This window comes from Rana temporaria, chromosome 5 (genome assembly GCF_905171775.1).
Source record: "Rana temporaria chromosome 5, aRanTem1.1, whole genome shotgun sequence".
Taxonomy (NCBI): domain Eukaryota; kingdom Metazoa; phylum Chordata; class Amphibia; order Anura; family Ranidae; genus Rana; species Rana temporaria.
The window spans coordinates 96794902-96814796 of record NC_053493.1 but is presented as its reverse complement, the minus strand read 5'-3'; the positions used below and the strand labels follow the sequence as shown (position 1 = coordinate 96814796).

Genomic DNA, 19895 nt, shown 5'->3' with positions numbered 1-19895 from the left:
AAAAACGCTTCCGCTGCAGTCCCAGTGTGAAAGCCTGAGTGCTTTCACACTGGGGTGCTGCCAGGGTGTTAGAAAAAGTCCTCCAAGCAGCATCTCTGTTTTAAAAAACGGCCCACTGAGCCATCGGCCCACCGGGAAACTCCCTGTAGTCCCTATGGCCAGTCCATCCCTGGAGATAGGTAAACATTACTTCAGTGTTCATCAGTCTCATTTTTGTGTGTGAATGAACACAGAAGTGCTCAATCCTTAGCAATGGCAGGTTATTGTCAGAGTGGCACTGTTTGCAGTGGAAGAAGAGAATTGGTGCCTCTGTGCACACAAGAAAACTGTCTTCATAAATAGTACCTGTTACCCCATGTGTCTACGGTCACAAAAGGCGTTTGTTTCAAATTAATACAGAATTCATATTTTATCAAAACAAGAATTAGAAAATATTAAAAAACCACACACACACAGAACACAGTAAATAGAAATACATTTGGGAGCATATGCTTAGTATAACACTAAATAGAGTGAGTAGTAAAAAAAAAATGTTTTAGTAAGAAAGTTGCATACTTGCAGGTTTTTTGTTTTTGTGCTTCGATTTTTAGTGCTTCACTAAAATAAAATATTTTAGGTTTACTTGTGTTATTCATTAACTCAGTACAGTTGTATCCTTTATATCTAGTAGAGATTTTTGAGATTATGTTGTGTTTGTGCCCCTCAATAAGGAAAGTAGATTTCCAGTTAAAACTTTGGTATCAGTTGTGAACAAAATGGGAGTATAGCCTCAGATAAGAAAAAAGTAATATTGTTAAAAACGTACCATCATCCAAGTTAATGTGGAAAAAAGGAAGAGTAGGGGCAAAAAGAATAGTTGTTGAAGCTAGACTTAAGGACATGCCCACCCAAAAGTTTGTGGACTATCTCGGTACTGATAGAAAACAATAAAGGTTATTAGATTAAAAAAAGATTTATTACAGATAAAAAATACAGAACAATCATACAGATCAAATATTTGGCGAAGAGATAAATAATAATCAAACAAAAATATTGGTAGCTTACCCAATGGGTAGTAAAAACACATGCGGAGGCGGGCCGCCCACTTGGTTCCCCCAGCGGCGGACAAGGGGGATAGTGCGTAATTCTCTAAGTGAAGAATATAATTGATTGATTAAGGCCCATATATGGAACTAGAGTCAAGTAGGGGATGTAGGGCGGAAAAGGGAGAAAGAGGCGGAGGAGGAGGGGGGGGAAGGAGGAGGGGGTGGAAAAGGGGGTACAAGCAAAGTGGAAGGGGAGATAGGGAATAAAGGGGGGGGAAGTTGGGAGAAGAGGGCCTCGACCATAGAGATATAATTGGTGATGACAACTTACCACAGCAGTAAAAACTGTGGATAGTTTGGGGGCTAAAACAAAATGAGAAAATAATTCCTGGTCTGGGGTAGGCAGATAACCAAGGTAAAGTACCCGGCGCTGTTTGGTGCAGAGGCCGAGGGGGTCATAGGGGGGTGCGATGTCCAGTATCACTGGTAATGACCAGTGTGATGTCAGCCATGGAGGTATCCATGTTGGCGACAGAAAGTGCAGGGTAATGCTTGGACCAAATGGCAAAAACACTCATAGAAGTCCCCAAGGCCCTGCAACTTATGTCAGCGCTATCGCTGCCTCACTCAGCACCAGGCTGAGATCCACGCTGCTCATCCATGGGCTGCCGCCCATTAAATGAGCTCCCCAACCAAGGGGACACCCGCATGCCGCCAGGATAACGGCGTCCGACGTCACCCGGTCAGCTTCCCCGCACAGCGCAGGTACACGGAAACCACGCAACTGCGCATGTGCGATCAAACCCTCCAAGGGGCGGGAGGCCCGGAGGCTGGGAGGAGCAAGCGGGGACGAACCAAAAGGACATCCCCACCAGGGGAAGCACTGGTCCGCCGATCTGTGCTTTGAACCGCATTGATTACCCAGGGGGTGCTAGTTACAAACAATTGAAATAATAAATAAACACATTGGTAATGAAATAATAAAGGTGGTCGGAACGTAGTCCGTGGTATCAGTTGTGGTTGACAATGGAAAAGGTTAGGACCTTTGGTTAGGATTTCATGTGTCCTTGTCCCTTTTTAATTTGCCACCAAACAGGAATAGAGAGGAAATCTTTAACTGAGGACACTTATTCTTGTGACAACTGTCTAAGAGAGGATATCCCTATTCCCCTCACATTGGAAAAATCTCATCTCATTTCCTGTTGAGTCTATAGGACAGGAAGTGAAGGGAAATCTCCCCAAGGGGATGTATATGACAATAAAAACATAAAGCTAATATTAAATATGTATAAAATGTAATATTTATATATTTATTTACTTACTAGTTTTTCTTTTTAGTTAAGTGTGTAGCATTAATTTTGAACAAGCACTGAACTGTATATCTGTATGATTAATAGCGCTAGGGGACTGTTTCAATAATTTTGAAGCAACTGCCAGAGCTTTTCTAAACTATTGAGCTTTAAGTCATTATCAGTTCATATCAATAGAATCATTTTAAGAGCATAGGTTCCTTTTAAAAGGTTTCATGTGTTGTTGGCATAGTGTTCTAGCTCTGCCAAGTATTTGACTTGTTAAAAAAAAGTAGAATTCCCAGATAGAACAGTACAGATTTATCAATGCAAACACCTTGAGTACAACTTTAATGCTACATCACAACATGGGCGCCAGGGGTATCACTGAATGAAGGCCAAGCACGCCTATCAGCAGAACATTTCAAAGACCTATCATGCCGGCATCAATACAGAATGTAACTTTAATACATTTTAAAGATCTAAAATTGCATTTGAAAATCATTTAATTAAGTTGTCAGGTAATGTGTTGGAATCTGACAAGTACATTTTTAAGAAAACTATACCCAGCAGTCTAAAGATATTCACGGGTGTCTTCTAATTGTCAAGGGCAAATTTCGTTCATCAGTTCTGGCTTTGACATTGATGAAGAGAAGCAGCTTTTTTCTGCACAGCTGCCAGCTGCTGATCACAGTTTCAAATCCATCATCCTCTGCTCCAATTACGTAAATTTGTCAAAATTAACCGTACATTATAAGAAGCATCCTTGCACGAAAAAGTATCAGTAGACATGTGAAGAATTGTTAATGTTTCCATACGGGAGTGACATGAATGCTAGATATTTTTTTTTCAACTGGTGAATCAGTTGTGGTTTACATTGCTTTCCTATTGCAGTTTGCAGCACCAACCCCAAAAGAGGCAGAAGAATGGGTTAATTCAATCCTGTATCTACAAGGTAAGTGAAATAAATGGATTTAAAATAATAAATTAATGTGCATATATAAGACCACAAGGTTACTTGCAGTAAAGGTATACTTTCATCAAGAACAAAAAAAATCTCTATTTAATATGACTCAAAGCACAGCGCAGTTTATACTTATCAAACTAATGAGACTACAGCGTGGCCCAACATTCATTTGAAGGAGATGCTTATTTATAACTTTGGCTGCCTTGTCATACATATGGTATTACAGAGAAAGACAGCTGGTTTTCTTTTTACCCCTCCCATCATGTTAAATAGGATTGGGTAGTGGCTGCTAGTGGGAGGATTCAGAGAGTCTAGTTGCTTTGTAATCTTCAGGATTAGCTAGAAGAATCTTATTGCCAACCCTCGGGGAACACTATGAAAAGTAACCCAACAGACACTGTTAGCACTGACTACTATGAGGGAAGTGGACATGCTGTTCCATGTTTGTGCAGACAGCATAACACATTCACAAAGCTACTGTTCTATACAAACTTTTCTCATAGCATCAGATATGTTTTGTTCAAGAACAAATTCACCTTTAAAAAAAAATCAATCTGTAACAGTTGTCTGATGAAGGGAATACTGCCTGGCCCTAAAATGTCATATATCTAATTGTGACTAAATAAAAGATATCTTGGTGTACAGACATTCTTACTTGAATATATAGAACAGAACTATCTTCTCAATTGCCTAGCACCCAAGATTAAATTGGTCAATTACAGCAAGAAGTGCAGTTGTGAATCTTCTGTCCAGGCTAGCTCAGTATCTAAGGAAGTGTAGAATTGTTCCGCTATGACAGGAAGTGTGTTAGGACTATAGAACATCCCATCATCTTATTTCTATAAATTACAGGGATGTTCTGTGGTCAACAGAGAGAACGGGAAACAATGCTAACTGATAACAGTGCCGTACAGGCAGAGAGCACACAATGTTTGGAGCTCACTGAATTTCTGGGTGGATTAACAGATATTTTGGCACTTACTGTATCAAAACAATATAAAAAAAAATGCTTCCAATGGTATTTAACAGACCAAAAGGAGCATATATGTTAAGTGCACCTTAAATTGGTTGTATACACTCGGAATTATTATTTTCTTTTTTCACCCCTGTAAGACAAAAGGCATAATGAGCTAGTATGCAAAGTAGCTGGAGCCACAATGTCGTCACTCCCATGCATGCGCGGGAGACTTCTTTCCGCCAAGGTCCGGCGTCTGTTGGGCTTTCAGCCGAAAATCCCCTGTGCGAATGCGACGCTGCAGTCAGCGGCTCATTGCGAGGGGAATATCTCCTAAACCATACAGGTTTAGGAGATTTTTTTACCTACAGGTAAGCCTTATTATAGGCTTACCTGTAGGTAAAAGTTAAAAATTGGACTATACAGCCGCTTTAAGGGCAGCTTTAAAAATGAACGTTATAGATCTGGTAAAAAAATATTATGTTGCTATGAATTGAGTCATGTCAGGAATGTACTGATTAGTTGAGGTAAGTGAAAAAATAGCACTGGCTCCATTGAGTTATCTCACTGGTATTGGTAACCTAAACTATTGATGGGCAGGCAGCTTCTGCACACCAGAGGATCTCCACAGTCTCTTTGGCTTGTAGTGTAATGTAACACAATTAGCCATACCACTACTAAGAGACCCAGATACAACTTTATTCCAATAAAAGTAAGGGGGACAATCCAAAAAGTAGCCAGTGAGGTTTTGGGGTCTAAGAGTGCTCCCTTCATCAGGGCTAGAAAAAAGATAAGGACATCTCCATATTAATCCAATATCAAAACAGTATCCCCTCCCCTGGGTTCTATTTAAAATCAAATACCCATGTTGGAACAGGAAGTGACCATACCTAAACTGTTCCCACAAAGTTGGGAGCATGAAATTATCTAAAATGTCTTTGTATGCTGACTCCTTAAATATTTTCTTTTCTGAAACTAAGGGGCCAAGCCCAACCCCTGAAAAACAACCCTACACCATAATCACCCCTCCACCAAATGATTTGGACCAGTGAACAAAGCAAGGTCCATAACGACATGGATGAGGGAGTTTGGGGTGGAGGAACTTGACTGTCCTGACCTCAACCTGATAGATCACCTGTGTGATGAATTCACTCAACTAATGTGAGCCCTGTGCCAGCAGAGAAAGGCAGGGGAGGTGAAAACAAGGCTGGGCCTGGGGGCCTTCTTATTAACCTATGATATAATTGGTTGTTAGGATGCTGGCAACTGATTGGTTGTAATAGTGCATAATGAAAATGTGTGACTTTATGTAACTGAAAGAAAGGCAGGCTTAATCCACCCACTGACTTGTTGACAATTTTGGGGTAATTTAAGGCAATTCATAGGCATTTTGCCAAGGCACCCCTGAAGAAACCTAAAGCTTGGGCACCCTGGTTGAAAAAAGCTGGTTTATAGTATTAGTATTATAGTTTACAGTATGTAGAACTGTATAACTGTTTATAATTTAAAAAAAAAAGTCTACTATGAGGTGTCATGTATATGCTAATGAGTGGTAAGAAACAACCTCTATTCTCCTGTTAGCATGTGATATTTTATTGTGAAATTATTACAGACGCAGCATTGGTTGTAATTATCCCACACTCCCATAAACCATTTACCAGGTATTTTTCACTTCCAACATTTTTGATGTTTTGGCAGCTCTAAAAAAAAGCATAAAAACATCTTTGCAGTAGAGCACGCGGTGAGGAATAGATACCTTGTCTGTCAGATCAGAACATGCCCAATAGTCATCCTCATCATTCACACAACTTGTAATTGATAACAAATGTCCTGGCTTTGCAAGGAAAAATTGGTTAGTGTGGGTAATAACTGTTCTTTTCTTTGCCCCAATTATTTCAGTCCTCAATTCCTGTATCTAAAGCAAACTTTTGCAAGGTTGTATATAAAATATTTTATTTTCCCTATAATTACAACCAGAGCAGTTGCACACATTACATCTGCGGCTTTAGCGTGGAAGATGGCATGTATTCCACCTCACAGTGCTTGCAGGTTTTGGAGTTCATCAGGAAAGCCCATTTCCAAGAGTTTGAAAAAGACCTTTAATGGTACAGCACCATGGGGCGTTCTTGTTCCTAATTGTCTTACATAACAAAACGTATTTTTGCAGATAGCGATGGCGACTTGTATGATGATGTAAACCAGCCAGAAGTTCCTACTCCTGTCTCAAAGACTGTCAGCCATGAAGAGGAATCTGATGATATTTATGAAGTGCTACCAGGTAATAAATAACATTTTACTCTCAAGTCTTATCATCTCAGAGAGAAACTAAACTCTTAAAGAGGAAGTAAATGCTTATTTTCATTTAGTCCAACCACTTAAGGACGTTGCCTGTTTTTCAGATTTGGTGTTTACAAGATTAAAACATTTTTTTTTGCTAGAAAATTACTTAAAACCCCCAAACATTATATATTTTTTTCTAACACCCTAGAGCAGGGGTCTCCAAACTACGGCCCGCGGGCCACATCCGGCCCGCCAGGCCATTTATTCCGGCCCGCAGCGTGAATCCTTAGTTCCCCTGTTAGTTGTGGAACCTGCGCTGCATATTCGCCCCAGGCAATATGCAGCGCAGGTCCCGCAATCCCTCCCGGCGTCTCACTGTGTGTGTTGGCTGCTGGCTGGGACCACGGCATCCCAGCAGCCAATGAGGTGTTTAGGGCAGACCTGTTGCCGCCTCCCTGCTCCCGCCTCCCGCCTCGCTGTTAACCAGTAACGAGTGTGTAATACCAGCGGGGCGGGAGTCGGGAGATGCAGCAGGTCTGCAGTGCACAGCCAGTGATGGAGAGTGGAGACGCGCTGGACACATGCAAGGAGGGGGGCTGATACACTTGTGTGGGGGTGGGTTGAATGGCGCTGATGGGGCACAAACATCTGGGGGCTGATGACTCTGATGGGGACACACGTGGAGGGGATTTTTCATACTGATGGGGACACAAATTTTGGGGGACTGATGACTCTGCTGGGGACACACGTGGAGGGGGGGTTGTAGACTGATGGGGGCACAAATGTTGGGGGGCTGATGACTCTGATGGGGACACAAATGTGGGGGGGGGTGATGACTCTGATGGGGACATACATGTGGGGGGGGGGCTGATGACTGATGGGGACATAAATGGGGGGGGGGGGGCTGATGACTGATGGGACATAAATATGGGGGGGGGGGGTGATGACTCAGATGGGGACATAAATGTGGGGGGGGGGGGTGATGACTCTGATGGGGACACAAATATCTGTGGGGTTTGATGGGGACACAAATGTGGGGGTGCTGGTGGCTCTTATGGGGACACAAACATGTGAGGAGGGGGGCTGATGGCTCTAATGGTGACACAAATATGCAGGCGGGGGTGGGCTGTGATGGGGACACAAATGTGCAGGGAGACTCGGATAAATGATGGGGGGGCTCTAATGGGGACACCAATTTTTGGGGATACTGATGGGGAAACAGATGAATGCGGAGACTGATGGGGACACAGATGAATGGGGACACAGATGATGGGGACACAGATGGATGGGGACACAGATGATGGGGACACAGATGAATGGGGACACAGATGATGGGGACACAGATGATGGGGACACAGATGAATGGGGACACAGATGATGGGGACACAGATGATGGGGACACAGATGATGGGGACACAGATGATGGGGACACAGATGAATGCGGAGACTGATGGGGACACAGATGAATGGGGACACAGATGAATGGGGACACAGATGAATGGGGACACAGATGAATGGGAAGACTGATGGGGACACAGATGAATGGGAAGACTGATGGGGACACAGATGAATGGGGAAACTGATGGGGACACAGGTGGATGGGGACACAGATGAATGGGGACACAGATGAATGGGAAGACTGATGGGGACACAGATGAATGGGGACACAGATGAATGGGGACACAGATGATGGGGACACAGATGAATGCGGAGACTGATGGGGACACAGATGAATGGGGACACAGATGAATGGGAAGACTGATGGGGACACATATGAATGGGGACACAGATGAATGGGGACACAGATAAATGGGGACACAGATAAATGGGGACACAGATGAATGGGAAGACTGATGGGGACACAGATGAATGGGAAGACTGATGGGGACACAGATGAATGGGGAAACTGATGGGGACACAGGTGGATGGGGACACAGATGAATGGGGACACAGATGAATGGGAAGACTGATGGGGACACAGATGTATGGGGACACAGATGAATGGAAAGACTGATGGGGACACAGATGAATGGGGAACACAGGTGGATGGGGAAACTGATGGGGACACAGGTGGATGGGGACACAGATGAATGGGGACACAGATGGATGGGGAAACTGATGGATGGGGACACAGATGGATGGGGAAACTGATGGATGGGGACACAGATGGATGGGGAAAATGATGGGGACACAGATGAATGGGGAGACTGATGGGGACACAGATGAATGGGAGACTGATGGGGACACAGATGAATGGGGAGACTGATGGATGGGGAGACTGATGGGGACACAGATGAATGGGGAGACTGATGGGGACACAGATGATGGTGACACAGTTGGATGGGGAGACTGATGGGGACACAGATGAATGGGGAGACTGATGGGGACACAGATGAATGGGGAGACTGATGGGGACACAGATGATGGTGACACAGTTGGATGGGGAGACTGATGGGGACACAGATGAATGGGGAGACTGATGGGAACACAGATGATGGTGACACAGTTGGATGGGGAGACTGATGGGGACACAGATGAATGGGGACACAGATGGGGACACTGATGGGGACACAGATGATGGTGACACAGTTGGGTGGGGAGACTGATGGGGACACAGATGAATGGGGAGACTGATGGGGACACAGATGATGGTGACACAGTTGGATGGGGAGACTGATGGGGACACAGATGAATGGGGACACAGATGAGGACACAGATGAATGGAGAGACTGATGGGGACACAGATGGATGGGGACACAGATGATGGTGACACAGATGAATGGAGAGACTGATGGTGACACAGATGATGGTGACACGGATGTAAAGCCTCATGCACGCTGGAAGTTTAGCCCCGCTGCATGATGCTCCAGCGTTTAGGTGCCAGCAAAGAATAGAGGAGCACCATTCAATCTTGCTGTCAGCAGTAAGTCAAATTCTATTCTATTCTTCTTCTACTGTGGATTTATTTATAAATTATGTTTCCGGCCCGCGAATATGTGTAAAATATAGAATGTGGCCCTCGAAGTAAAAAGTTTGGAGACCCCTGCCCTAGAGAATAAATGGCGGTCATTGCAATACTTTTTGTCTCACTGTATTTGTGCAGCGGTCTTACAAGCACACTTTTTTTGGAAAAAAATCACTTTTTTGAATTAAAAAATAAGACAACAGTAAAGTTAGCCCAATTTTTTTTTATTGTGAAAGATAATGTTACGCCAAGTAAAATAATACCCAACATATCACGCTTCAAAATTGCGCCCCGCTCGTGGAATGGCGTCAAACTTTTACTCTTAAAAATCTCCATAGGCGATGTTTAAAATGTTATATAGGTTGCATCTTTTGAGTTACAGAGAAGGTCTAGGTCTTAGAAATATTTCTCTCGCTCTAACGATCGCGGTGATACCTTACTTGTGTGGTTTGAACACCGTTTTCATATGCTGGAGCTACTCACGTATGCGTTCGCTTCTGCTTTTTGTCTTCTTATTTATTTTTATTTATTTTATTAATTTTTACTCTAAAAAAATTAGAAAAATTAAATGGGTCACTTTTATTCCTATTACAAGGAATGTAAACATCCCTTGTAATAGAAAAAAGCATGACAGGTCCTCTTAAATATGAGATATGGGGTCAAAAGGACCTCAGATCCCATATTTAGACTAAAATGCAAAAAAAAAAAAAAATGTCCCTTTAAGGAGCATAGGCGAAAGTGACGTTTTGACGTCGCTTCCGCCCTGCTATGCTATGGAGGGGGCCATCTTGCCCTCACTCGTATCCCAGCCGAGCAGGACCCGATCGCCTCCGCTGCTGCCGACGGCTCCGGTAAGCGGCAGAGGGCGAGGGAGAGCGGCGGGAGGGGGTGGCCCTCTCCCGCTGCCGACAACGGTGATCTTGCGGCGAATCCACTGTGGAGACCACCGTTATCATTTACAGGACCGCTCACTGAAAAGATGGATATCTCGGTTGTGGCAGCAGCTGCTGCCGTTACCGAGATATCCATCTTTAAAAAAATGACGTATATATACAGTGAGGGGTCCTTAAAGCGGAGGTTCACCCTCAAAATTAACTTTTTCGCTAACCTATCTCCAGCCTTAATAAAGGCTTGTAGCGTTGTCATTTTTTTTTTAATGTGTACACTTACCACTTTAATGTGTACACTTCAGCCGCACTTCCGGGTCTTCTTGCTTGCGGGGAGTGGGCATGTCGCTCCTTTTCCCCGACGGGGAGCTCTGCGCAATGTCTCCTGGGAGTGAGTGTTGATCCTCCCAGGAGACGATTGACGTGCAAGTAAAGCGCGTCATCGCCTTCCGAAAATATCAGACGGGGACTCGGCTGTTTACGGCGCTATACGGCGCCTGCGCCTGCCGTGTAGAGCTGACTGCGCATGCGCTGTAAAGTGCCGAGTCCCCCTCGGATATTTTCAGAAGGCGATGATGCGCTTTACCCGAATGTCAATCATCTAAGGAACGCCTACTCCCCGGGGGAGCAAGAACCCGGAAGCTCCATGAAAATAGCATAAAACCGTAAGTACAGCGGTACAAAAAAAAAAATCCAGCATACTGTAGATGTCAGCAGTATGCTGGATGTAACGTTCTATTGTTGTTTTAGGGTGAACCCCCGCTTTAAGTGGTTAAGTAATTATCAAACTACAGCCACTGTAATCCAGCCCAAATTGCATTTTACTTACTGTTTAAAGAAAATGTAAAAAAACTTGTTTCCAGGGGCGAGGCAGTGCCATCTTAAGTGTTGTCTACAGTAGAGTTTATTTCCGCCCTTACATTGAGCACTTCCTGTACTGTTAACCAAGCCTCCTTCTCAATCCAAAGTTTCTATGGCAACCCTGCTTCCCTGCTTATAGCCGACTTTAATTTCATAGTATTTACTTGTGACGATTATCTAGTGTTTGCCAGTTTCAGCTGATAAGACTGCAGTAATGCAGTCCGATGCCCAGGTTTACACATGGTCATATAGGGTGTAGGAGGAAGCTCTGAGTGATTATGCAGTCTAGTGGGATTTCAGTGTTGTGCAGTAGGAAGTCCTGATAATAGACAGACAAGCAAGCAGAGTGTGCCGTAAATCAGGGGAGATCTGGGCATGCTCCAGTGACGTCATTCTAAAGAACAAAAAGGATTACAATACATTGCAAGTAAGGAGATATCTACAAGCAGTGTTTATTAGGGTTTTTTATGCTGATTTACATGGGATAAAGTTGTGGGGGGGAGTATACAACCACTTTAAAGCCGTGCAGATGTTTTTATTTTCCCCAGATAATGACTTGCAATACCATGTTCTGCGTCTCTATGTGGAGGTGAAAATCTTGGTAGACATGAAGTGCTTTGTTTCCCTAATGTTAGAGCCTCCAGCAAAGGGAACAGTAATCAGTAAAGTAGTGACATCACCAAATCTCACTCCAAATCTCCTGAGACTAGTAGTCAGAAACACGGGGCCAAATCCTCAAAAAAGCTGCCTAACTTAACTTTCAGCAGTTAAGTTACACAGGCGTTAAATTTCTACCTAAGTGCCCGTTCCACAAAGCACTTACCTAGAAATTACACGCCGTGTAACTTAAGTGCCTCCGACGCAAGGCGGTCGTCTGATCGAGGGGGTGATTCCTATTCAAATGAGGCGCGCTCCCGTGCCGGACGTTCGGCGCATGCGTGTGACGTCATTTTTCCCGACGTGCATCGCGCGAACGTACTTTACGACGGGCTTTGTGGATCGCGACGGGACAATAAAGTTGCGTCGGGTAAAAAAAAAAATACGCGCCGGGAAAAAAAATTTGAAATTTTTAAAAAAACGCGGCGATCGAAAAAAAGGTTTGTTTTTACAAGGTCTAAACAGTTTAGGCCTTGTAAAAGCATCCCTAATTTTACGCATGCAAAACGTAACTTACGCAGAAAACACAAAGCTAAAAAGCTTTGTGGATCTGCCTAAGTACTCATTTGCATACGCAAAGCGGCATTTCGACTCGAAATGCCCCCAGCGGCGGATGCGGTACTGCATCCTAAGATCCGACAGTGTAAGTCTATTACAGATGTCAGATCTTATGCCTATCTTTGGAAAAATCCTTCTGAGGATCGTTTCCAAAGATAGCCACAGGGATACGCAGGCTGAACAGCAGTTCCGCCTGCGTATCTCCTTTGAAGATTTGGCCCACAGTACCTAAGAAAGTATAAAATGCTCCAGCATTTGGCACCCTGCAGCCACTCTGCATTGGGTATTACCTAGCTGGGGCCTTGTTTGCCACAAAATATTGACCCAAATACATTGAAAATATCTTGGACATCAAGACATTAGAATTTTTCAAAAACACTGGACAACTAATGAGAATAAAATCTGTTACAAAAATAAACCACCTACACATTTAGGTGTATCCAGTAAAACAGTATAAAGAGAAGTAATGGTACAAAAAGTGAATTGACCCTTGGAAACCATTAAGGTTTTGGTGTAGGTATACACACCAACATGCAGGTCAGGCTCTTGGTCTTGGTTATACAGATGAATGAGAGTACTGCGAGTTCGGCTCCTAGCAAACATTTATTTCGGGGCCTGCAGCTGTTTTCTGGACTTAACCTTGGCATTTCCTTTTGTCTCTAAAAAACAACTGAATGTACATCTAACTGATGGATCTCTGCCCATTTCTGGGCTAGTCACACAAGAGACTGCACCCCTCCTCACCGTGACCGACTCTTGCCGTCGGGAGTTGGTATGCTTTGACATCCTGTGTTCACCTGTGTTTTCAGTCATTCTAGGAATTCCTTGGCTGCAAGAGCACAATCCACAGATCAAAAAGCCCAATAATGAAGTCCTCTTTACCTCTTCATACTGTGAACAGCATTGCCTTACTCCTATGTACAGAGACTTTTCTAGTTGTTTAACCGTTCAATCGGTACCCAGCAGCAGCCAGCATGTACCATCTGGCTACCGAGAATTCCTGAATGTCTTTGACAAAAAGAAGGCTGATGCCCTTCCTCCTCACTGGCCAAAACGACCCGTATATTTCCTCTCTCGGAAACAGAACTTTAAACTTTACGGCAATACAATAATGCAGTAATGAAAAAGGGTTAATCCACTCATCCTCCTCTCCTGCAGGTGCTGGCATATTTGTTATGGAGAAAAAAGATATAACACTAAGACCTTGTGGAATACAGAGAATTAAATAAGATCACCATCAAGAATCGCTACTCACTCCCTCTTATCCCAGAGCTATTTCAAAGGTTTCATACTGCTCGAATCTTCTCTAAATTAGATCTGCGGGGGGGTTACAATCTCGTCTGCATTCATGAGGGAGATGAGTGGAAGATGGCATTCAGAACACGGTTTGGGCATTTTGAATACCTGGTGATGCCGTTCAGGCACTATAATGCTCCAGCTATGTTCCAGCACATTGTGAACTATATCTTTCGGGAATACCTGCACAACTTTGTCATTGTATACCTTGACGATATCCTTGTTTTTTCAGCCACAGAATACATATGAAGAAAGTACTGTCCACCTTGAGGAAGCACAGATTTTATGTAAAGAATAAAATAAAAATACGACTTTGAGAAAATGTAAATTCAGTTCCTGGGGCTTATTATTTCTAAGGAGGGCATTGCCATAGATCCACAAAAGGTGAGAGCTATACTGGAATGGCTGGCTCCATCGGATAAATAGGGTGTTTAAAGGTTTGCGGGCTTTATAAATTTCTACAGAATATTTGTGAAGAATTTTTCTGCCATCATCGCACCCATCCGTCAGCATGCCTGATTTCAATGATCCCCTGAGGCTCAGGCAGCCTTTGACGAGCTTAAGATTCTGGTAATTTCAGCACCAGTTCTCCAGCATTCCGACCCCGCTAAGCCCTATGTCCTAGAAGTTGACAACACAGAGGTGGCCACAGGAGCAATCTTGTCACAATGCCAGGGACCCAAGGCATTACTTCATCCCATAGCCCTTTCCGGTAGCTATTGGCCATAAAGATGGCTTTGGACAAATGGAGAAACCTCCTTGAGGGGGTCGCACATCCTATCATGATTTTCACAGATCACAAGAACCTGGAGTACCTTAGAACTTCCAGACGTTTGAAACCTCGTCAAGCCCAGTGGGCACTGTTCTTCTTTCATATTTTGTACTGCCCGGGATCTAAGAATGTAAAGGCCGATGCCCTGTCTCGGATCTTTCTGGATACTCCAGAAGAAACCACACCTGGCACAATTCTGTCAACTTAGAATCTTCTCCTGATTCAACTCGATTTGAAGGCATCAATTGAACAAGCCTCCCTCCAGTGCATGGAACCAGTCGTATCAGCCCTAAGAAACCAAAAGGGGTTCCTGTGGCACCAGAACAACATTTTTGTTCCTCAGCAAGCCAGACTACAGGCCTTGGAAATGTTCCATGACCATAAACCTGCCGGCATTTCCGGGTTTCATAAGACAATTGCTCTTTTTCGATGATACCTATGGTGGCCTTCCTTAAAACCAGACTGTAAGAAGTATGTGAACTCTTGTATAAAATGCCAACGCAACAAGGACTCCAACACCAAATCTGTGGGTCTATTAAGAACACTACCAGTCGCAGAGCAACCATGGAAAAATATATCTATGGACTTTATAGTAGATATGTGCATTCCCGTTCGTACGAATGTTATTTTCGTATGAAAATCTTCATTTTCGTACCCGCAGAATAATGTGTACATACGAAAAAATTTAAGCACCAAAATACGAAAACGACGGGATTACGAATGAGTCGCATAACGAACAACCGCAAATACGAACGGACGATCCGACGAAAATACGACAAAACGAAAACGGCAAAAGAACGAATATGACATCTATAACAAAAGACTTGCATTCTGTATTTTGTTTGAATCCTTGTTCTGTTCGTATTTTGATTTTCAGTCGTATGTTCATATGACATCTAACAAAAGATTTTCATTCTGTATTTTGTTTGAATCCTTTTTCTGTTTTTATGTTCATATGACATCTTATAACACAAGTTTTGTATTCTGTATTCTGAATTCCTTTTTTCTGTTCGTAATTTGGTTTCAAAATACAGAATGCAAATCTTTTGTTATAAGATGTCATTTTCGTTTTTTTGAATGGACAGTGAGTGTAGTTAGTTAGTGAAGCAGCTTCTCTTTTGTGCTGAGTACAGTAGTACAGTAGAGCCAAATAAACTTTTCTGTGTATTTTCGTCTGAAGGGAGAGATCAGTTGGCCAGACTTTTGAACCTGGAACCCAAAAATGGTTTTCTGATGGAGTTTAAAAACGAACGAACGTTCGGTAAAATGATCGTTTTTATGTTTGTTGTTAAAAAAGTCTGACCAAGTGTATGGGGCTTAACAATAGTTAATATGGATGAGCCGCGTGTTGAAAGTGCCGCGAATCCCGCGATATATTTACGAAAGTACAAAATGACAAAAATTCACGAAAATTATTGTCTAACAAGTAACGAACATGAATTAAACAGAATAACGAACGAAAATGTACGAAAATAAAACGGTAACCAAAATACGAAACGATCGGAATACGAAAAAATCACGTCGTACGAAAAACGAACGGGAACGAACAGGAAAACGGGCATCTTACGAAAAACGAACGGGAACGAACCTACGGAACGATACGAAACGGAACAAAAAAAAAATGAAGAAAATTTCTGTGCACATGTCTACTTTATAGTAGACCTGCCCCCATCAGAGAGATTCATGACCATCTTGGTAGCAGTGGGCCGTCTATCCAAAATGGCACACTTTTTGCCCATGATGGGCACACCCTCTGCTATGGACACAGCAAACATCTTTATAAAAGAAATAGTCAGACTGCACAGGCTAACAGATAATATAGTCTCTGAGCGGTATAGTTCACTTCTGGATTTTGGAAAAATCTCTGAAAGATCCTGGCAATCAAAGTATGTCTCTCCTTCGCCACAGAGTAATGGTCAAACGGAGAGAATAAATCAAACCCTAGAACAATACTTGCGGTGCTTCTGTTCCTTCTCCCAAGATGACTGGATCTCTTTACTTCCATGTGCCAAATTTGCATATAACAACTCTGTACATGCTGCAACTAACCAGTCGCCCTTTTGGGCTAATTATGGATTTCACCCCTCGTTCCTGCCTAACACCATTCCTGACAGTATAAACTTTATTCAAACAAACTACCAAGCTCTCCAGAAAACCATGCAGAAGGCCCAAGAAGACTTTAAGAAATGGTATAATAAGAAGAGAATAGGTAATCCTGCTTTTAACGTGGGAGACAAGGTATGGCTCTCTTCTGTTAATATTAAACCTTCTTGTCCTTCCTGGAAAATAGGGCCAAAGTTTGTTTAAGAGGGAAGAGAACCCTGTGGCTTTAGAACTTGTCCTATCGAATCCTTACAGAATCCACCTGGTGTTCCACTTCTCCTTACTGAAATCAACCATACTCATTCCATTCCCATTCCCTGGGAGAGAAGTGTTGCCACCTCCTCCACCTCCTCCAGTTTTGGTAGGAAACAAAACGAAATATCAAGTGGAAGCTATCTTGGATTGCCAAAGGAGAGGTAGGCAAATTATATTCCTTGTTAAATGGAAGGGGTATTCCTCAGAGGAAAATTCATGGGACCCCGCAGGAAATGTACACGCCCCTAGACTGTTGCAATGATTCCGCAACAGATATCCTGAAAGATGAGCTCGTTTGGGCATCCAGAGGCTGCCCCTTGGGAAATGTCCGCAGAAGAACTGGCAATGTTGCCAATATGCAGCATGGGCGCCTATGGAGAACTTCCATGCGCGATGGCACACACATTGCGAACCGGCACACGCAGACGCGAATAGGTGTACACGCATGCGCAATAGTGCGCACATGGAGTGACAGGTACTGGTGCCCACTGGCCTATTTAAATCTGCTGCTGTGAGCAGGATATTGCTGGATTATTGTCAGCTCTCCTATTTTTCCCTTTGCCTTTGTATTCCTGATTCTTGGACTTCCCGTTACAGACCCAGCTTGGAATGCGGTTCCTTCAGAGCCCATGCGCTGTTGACGTCACTGGCTGCATCTTATGCAAATATCTTCTAAACAGTGCACATTTAGGAGATATTTACTATACCTATAGGTAAGCTTTATTATAGTCTTACCTATAGGTAAAAATCATACATGGGAGTTTACTCCCACTTTAATGCTCTCCACTATTTCACTCTATTGACTAACTCTAGATACATTAATATATAGAAATATATCCAGTACATTTGTATTTTTTATATGTTTATTGGTGCTAAAAAATGACAGCCTGGAAAGCTACTGCTTTTAACGAGCAGGAGAAAATAAAAACACCATAATCTTCCTTTGCAATATACTTGAGAAAAGTATTTATATGTCGGAACATCACAATACTGGTTCTAGATAATGGCACAAATAAGCCATTATAATGAAAAGGATTTGTCCTTATGGGAATTTTGTGTCTCTAACTACTTTAATTTAATGACTTCCATGAACCAGTGGATTTTTCATCTTTTGCTAGCACTAAAGCCTTCCTGGAAACATTGTACATTAACTAGCAACCCTTGTCCTATAATGTTCACTGCATTCTCCAGAAGTAAGATTAGCCACCTTAGTCTACTGCTCATTGGCATATGCTGTGTTCCATTGTGCCTACATTACAGAACCTTGATCAGAATCCAAACACTGCCAGAAGAAGGAGGTTAATTAAGGGTATAGTATGTCGATCCCCAAATGCATTTAGAAGACTAAAGCTAAAGTTCACTGTATGAGACTGCAGGAACAGTAAATTGTCATTTGCTGACCTTATGAATTAAGGAATTAATCAATGTGTGACTTAGTAATTTTGCTCACATTTCTCCACAATTTCGTCATGTCCTGCTTTTTCCTATTTATTATTACATAAGGTCTTTAAATATTGCTGGAGTTTTGACAAAATGAATTTGTGAAGTCACAGCTAGTTCATTCCATTATCTCTAGTGGAAGGTTTCTACTAATTTGAGTTCTATGGCTTTTGTATTTTTATCACTGAAGACATCAAATAGCATTTCTTGAATGAAATCTGTTTATTTTTTATTTACATTTTTTTTCTTCTACTAAGTAATCTAAATATATTGAGACTTAGATAATGAGGGACAGCAAGGCATTTTATTTGTTGTACTGTGCGGCACATGTGAACAACTGGGGCAACAGTTCCACGGTGAATGCCTGTGAGTACAGTATGTTGCTCTTATGAATGCTTGCATTAGATAATTGGAAGGGCAAAAATCAACAAAAAAAATGGAAAGAAGTCTCCAGCTTACAGAGCAGGCAGGTAACTGGTAAGATATATTGGTCGGAGGGATGTCTCAGGATGTCAGTTTGGTTAGAACAGTTTTCTATGTGAGTACCCAAACAAGTTTTCCAAGTGAGGGCAAAATCCAGAAGTGGCAGACTAGATGTTGCTGTTCCCTCTAACAGCCCATCTAGTAGTGATTAGCACTGTAATGAAGGGTGGTTTAGACAGGCAATGTTATGCCTTTTTTATTCTAAAAATGATAGAATAATCTGTAGTCAGGATAGTCTCAACTAAATGGTTTGTCACTCTGATACCAGGGTTTAGAATGTGGAGGACTAGATAGTTTTTACTGAGAGGAGCAAGGCATGATTCAGCTATCCATCTTTATTTTGAGACCAATGACATAATACATGGAAGGTAGAGAATCAATTAAGAGACCTATAGTGCAAGAGTAATAGGAAAGCTCCTGTTATGCCGCGTACACACGATCGGTTCGTCTGATGAAAACGGTCTGAGAAAACTCAAAGAAATGATGCAGGTGTAAAATACAACAACCATACAATGAATGTGCTAACTGCAAACAAACTGGAACCAAAAAAACAGGTGGCAGTGTAAATAAACAATCCCAAAAAACGTCTGCTGCTGAATAAAACAACACACATGCAAATGACAGTGCAGTGGATGGTGAACTAATCACATAGAGTCTCCAAGAAGACGAATCAAAAGTGGCAAACCGGGGCGTGGCTTGGCTATGGAGGAGTGAGGACGCACATCGCCTCAGCTCCTCGTACACCGCCGCTACTATCAGCAGCACGGAGGGGCGAATCACCCCCGCATCTACGCAGACGATGTCCCAAGGTCGGCGGGCATTATCCCAGCAGTCGCGGGGGGACGGGACCCGGCAGGAACACTTAGAAGCCTTCTTTGGCGGCACCCGCGGACCGGGCCCTGAAGCCTCCAAGATGGCGCCGACGCCGAGGGGGACGAAAGCTTCCAAGGCAGCACAGAAAGCTGCGGCTGAGCAGCAGCAGCCCCAGGACTCTCAGATACACTCTCCGGAGCTGGTGAGTGATACTGCTCCTCCGCCCTCCCCGGGTTCCTCCGCATCCCATGATCAGGGCCCTGACATAGTGGATGTGCTTAGTGATGGA

The 19895-nt window shown here is 43.1% G+C and overlaps 1 protein-coding gene across 1 annotated transcript in view; it reads left to right on the top strand.

Annotated features, from left to right (window-relative positions):
* Positions 1 to 19895, top strand: part of SKAP2 (src kinase associated phosphoprotein 2) — a 376072-nt gene that overhangs the window by 262797 nt on the left and 93380 nt on the right. The window contains exons 8-9 of the mRNA XM_040352898.1: positions 3209 to 3269; positions 6404 to 6514. Coding sequence (XP_040208832.1) covers positions 3209 to 3269; positions 6404 to 6514 — 172 coding nt within the window. The remainder of the gene's footprint in view (positions 1 to 3208; positions 3270 to 6403; positions 6515 to 19895) is intronic.